General features: G+C 47.0%; 1 protein-coding gene across 1 annotated transcript; it reads right to left on the reverse strand.

Moving 5' to 3' along the window:
- Positions 1-1041: 1041 nt before the first annotated feature.
- LOC112177952 (DNA ligase 1-like) lies at positions 1042-2513 on the reverse strand. Its single transcript, XM_024316186.1, has 3 exons — positions 1974-2513; positions 1365-1596; positions 1042-1283 (listed from the first exon to the last, which is right to left on the reverse strand). The coding sequence occupies exons 1-3, from the start codon at positions 2511-2513 to the stop codon at positions 1042-1044; spliced, it is 1014 nt and encodes a 337-aa protein (XP_024171954.1).
- Between the last annotated feature and the right edge of the window lie 955 nt (positions 2514-3468).

Genomic DNA, 3468 nt, shown 5'->3' on the forward strand with positions numbered 1-3468 from the left:
TTGAAGCCGCCAACAAAATCATCAAGAAGCTACTCAAAAAGAAATTGGAAGACAAAAAAGGCTTATGGGCTGAGAAACTCCAGGAGGTTCTTTGGGCCATCCGGATAACACCAACATCCGCCAACGGCGAAACTCCATTCTGCCTGATGTTTGGCACAGAAGCAGTCCTCCCCATTGAGGTAACCCAACCAACAGCTAGGATTGAAGGGCATGATGCCACAACAAATGTCGCCGGCGTCAATCTCGACAAGGACCTGCTGGAGGAAAAACAAGACAAGGCACACCTACACAACTTGCAAAACAAGCAGCGGGTGTCCCGTTTTTACAACAACCGTGTGAAAGCCAGAAACCTCCAACTTGGCGACTGGGTAATGAAAGAAATCATATCACAGCCAAAAGCATTTCGCCCAACTTGGGAATGACCTTATCAAATTGTAAAAGTAGCGAGCCCCGGCACATTTTACTTGAAAAACAAGGAAGGCGTCACATCTACTCACCCATGGAATACTCAACATCTCCGCTACTACTACAAGTAGCGCCGCAACATGCCCACGAGCATCTTCACTTAGCTAATTTTTGCAAAGCTTAGCTAAGAAAAGCTACCCTACGGGTACAAATTTTTTGTAAGAAGCTGGGTCCCGCCCAGTCGTCAATGAAATGAGGAATTATTCAAACCATTGCCCCACACATGCACAAAAAAAAAAAAAAAAAAAACATAATAACAAGTCAAATATATCAAGTCTGGCCAAGCCAACACCTTTGCTCCTCAGTAAGAGACAAAGGCGATATATGTGCATTAATTTAACGGGCCAATCTTAATCCCTTTCATGTTTCATTGACGTACAAAAATATTTTCCACCACAAATCCCAAAGGACTTAGCAGGCAAACATTCATCACAACACAGGAAAAAGAAATAAACGCCATATTTAAGAAGTTAGGACTCCCCAGCCAAAGTTGAATATTCTGATTACAAAAAACGTGCCTAAACTGCCACAATACAAAAGAAAGCAACGACAATGAAAATTCAATGTCAACATATCCTAGTCTTGTCCAGCATGGGAGGAGGATCCCGACGTACGATCACCACGACGACGCATTTTGACAGGCTGACGAGTACCTATTTTTTTCTTCTCAGCCTTACTTGTCGGCGTTGGAGTCTCAGGATTGCCATCTGATTGACTATCACCCTCTCCAGAAGAACTACCCTCTCCAGAGGACCCGCCACCTGACAATTCATCATCCCCGGATTCCTTGGCATCTTCCAACTTAGGACTTAGCGGGGCTCGATCAGCAATGATCTTGTCATAGTTCAGTTATCCTTTGTTCTTGAGCTCCACAAAGTTGGCGGCAACACCTTACCTACTTGCCTTGGTAAGAAGCTTCAAGAAAGCAGAAGACTTCTTAAAAGCTTCCACCGTTTCCCAGCTAATCTTGGCCTTCTCCTCCTCAGCCATCTTCGCCATCTCTTCCTGCCTAGCAGACTGGAAGTCCACCAACTCTTTCTCTTTGGCGGTAAGCGCCTCCTGCAACTGGGTGATGGTATCTTCTCTCTCAGCCTTCTCCTTTCTTAGGCCGCCAACTCGGCATTCAGGTTGCTGATAGTGGTGGTGTCAGCGATACTTTTATCCATCGCACGCTTGAATTTCTCCTTCACGTTGAGAAGGGCACCGTCAAGCTTGGCAATGTCCACCCGCGGTGACCTTACTCTTCTCCCTCTCTACCGCCAAGTCACATTGTGCTTACAGAAGTTCTTCCTTCAGCTTACGCTCTTATGACGAGCCTTGGTGAAGATAAAGATCGTGGGCACCCTTCAAAATCAAGTCGAGGGATGTCTCCAACTTTGACGTCGCTGCTGGCCGGAAATTCTCCCCTCGCCGCCAAAGCCCAAGCGCTTACACACCTAAAAAGGCTTATTGACAAGTGGGCGCACTTTGCACCAGCCCGACGACAGGGTTGTCGGAGACAAACCTACCTCCCCCAACATCTTGTGACCAACCGCCACATTCTTCTCCACAATCTTCATCTTCTTCAAAGGATCTGGAGAAACGGCGGAGGCAAAAATTTTCCTTTTCTGCGGCGCAGCGGCCTGCTCAGCATGATGGCCCTCGGTATCCAAACCAGAATCGTCGACACCCTTTTGCTCGCCATGCTTGGCTCCTCCTTTATCCGCCACAGTTTTTTTCCTCTTCTCCCTCTCAGCATCTTCCCCCGCCACATCCGCCTCTCCAACAACGGGTGTAGATTTCTCCTGAGATTTATCAGTAGGAACCTCAAGAACAAACTCCGTCTCTTCATTTTCCTGCTCACCCTCGTCCTCCGCATCTTTCTCTTTGCCACCTGCCTTCTTCTTCTTCAATTTGGCACGATTAGAGTGCAGAGGAGCCGCCAGAAGTTTTGCCTTTCCGTCCGTCGTTACCTCCTTTGTTTGGGGATCAACAGTCTGTTTCCGCACCTTGGCCACCTCATCAATCATAAAATTGATGTAGTCTTTGATGCTGCCAATATCCGCCATCACCTTTTTCAGAACTTCGTTTGTCCTCTTGTTCGTTAGAATTACCGCTACAAAATATATATACCGTCACATTTCAGACAACAACAACATATCACACAGTTCTCATAGCAAGTTTCACTTACTAGGCTCGCAAGTTAGGCGCAGGTGAATAAGCAGCGACCAGTGTGACAGGACGCAAAGATCCAAACAGCTCTTGTTCGTCCAACAGTAATGCACCCGACACACCCGCTGTCGTTTGATATCCGTCAATTTCAGTCTCCAACCCTCTGCAAATAGAGATAAGATATCACATAACGGAGCAGGCACAATGACACAACATGGCGGCATAGAAAATAAACAAAGCAGCAAATATAACACTAAATACAAAAATCAAGCCTCAAGCACGTAGACAACAACCTTTTATTGCTTGAAACTTCTAGGGAACCCGGAACCGCAGAGCCTTTGCCCCCTCTGGCCTGGTATCGTATTCCCAGCCTTCTGTGGCAACGCACACGGTGGCCCGCCATGTTGTAGAGAAATCGGCGGTAAGTTCCAGAAGTTTTGGGCCTCCAGGTCGACGAGTCAACTTGACGGTTCCGCCACATTTTTTCCTCTCGTTATACGTCAACTCGTAAAAGATTAACATTTTCCACATGTTTATGGATACTTGACCTACCGCAACATTCAGCTCATGCAACAAGTACTACAGACTCGGAAGTAGTGGCAGTTTCACACCATGTTGTAGTCTGGCTTCGTGGATAGCGGCATGACCTTCCGCTAAATCTGTAGCTTTTTCGCCTTTCTCTAGCGGCCGCAACTTCACAACGCCGGGCAGATGAAACCTATCTTTCATCTGCTGTATTTTTCACCACGACATGATGGAGGAAGGTTCATCTACGTCGACACTATCACTAAGAACCCACAAAAAGTTGGTAGGTCCAAAGCTCTGACCTTCCTCCCCGATTTCAACCCAGTC

This window comes from Rosa chinensis, chromosome 7 (genome assembly GCF_002994745.2).
Source record: "Rosa chinensis cultivar Old Blush chromosome 7, RchiOBHm-V2, whole genome shotgun sequence".
Classification (NCBI taxonomy): Eukaryota; Viridiplantae; Streptophyta; class Magnoliopsida; order Rosales; family Rosaceae; genus Rosa; species Rosa chinensis.

Coding starts and splice junctions, on each gene's coding strand:
- LOC112177952 (XM_024316186.1), bottom strand. CDS start 2,513: ATGGCGGATATTGGCAGCATCAAAGACTACATCAATTTTATGATTGAT. Junction 1,597..1,973: donor GTCACAAGATGTTGGGGGAG/GTAGGTTTGTCT, acceptor CACCACTATCAG/CAACCTGAATGCCGAGTTGG. Junction 1,284..1,364: donor GAAGCTTCTTACCAAGGCAA/GTAGGTAAGGTG, acceptor TTGCTGATCGAG/CCCCGCTAAGTCCTAAGTTG.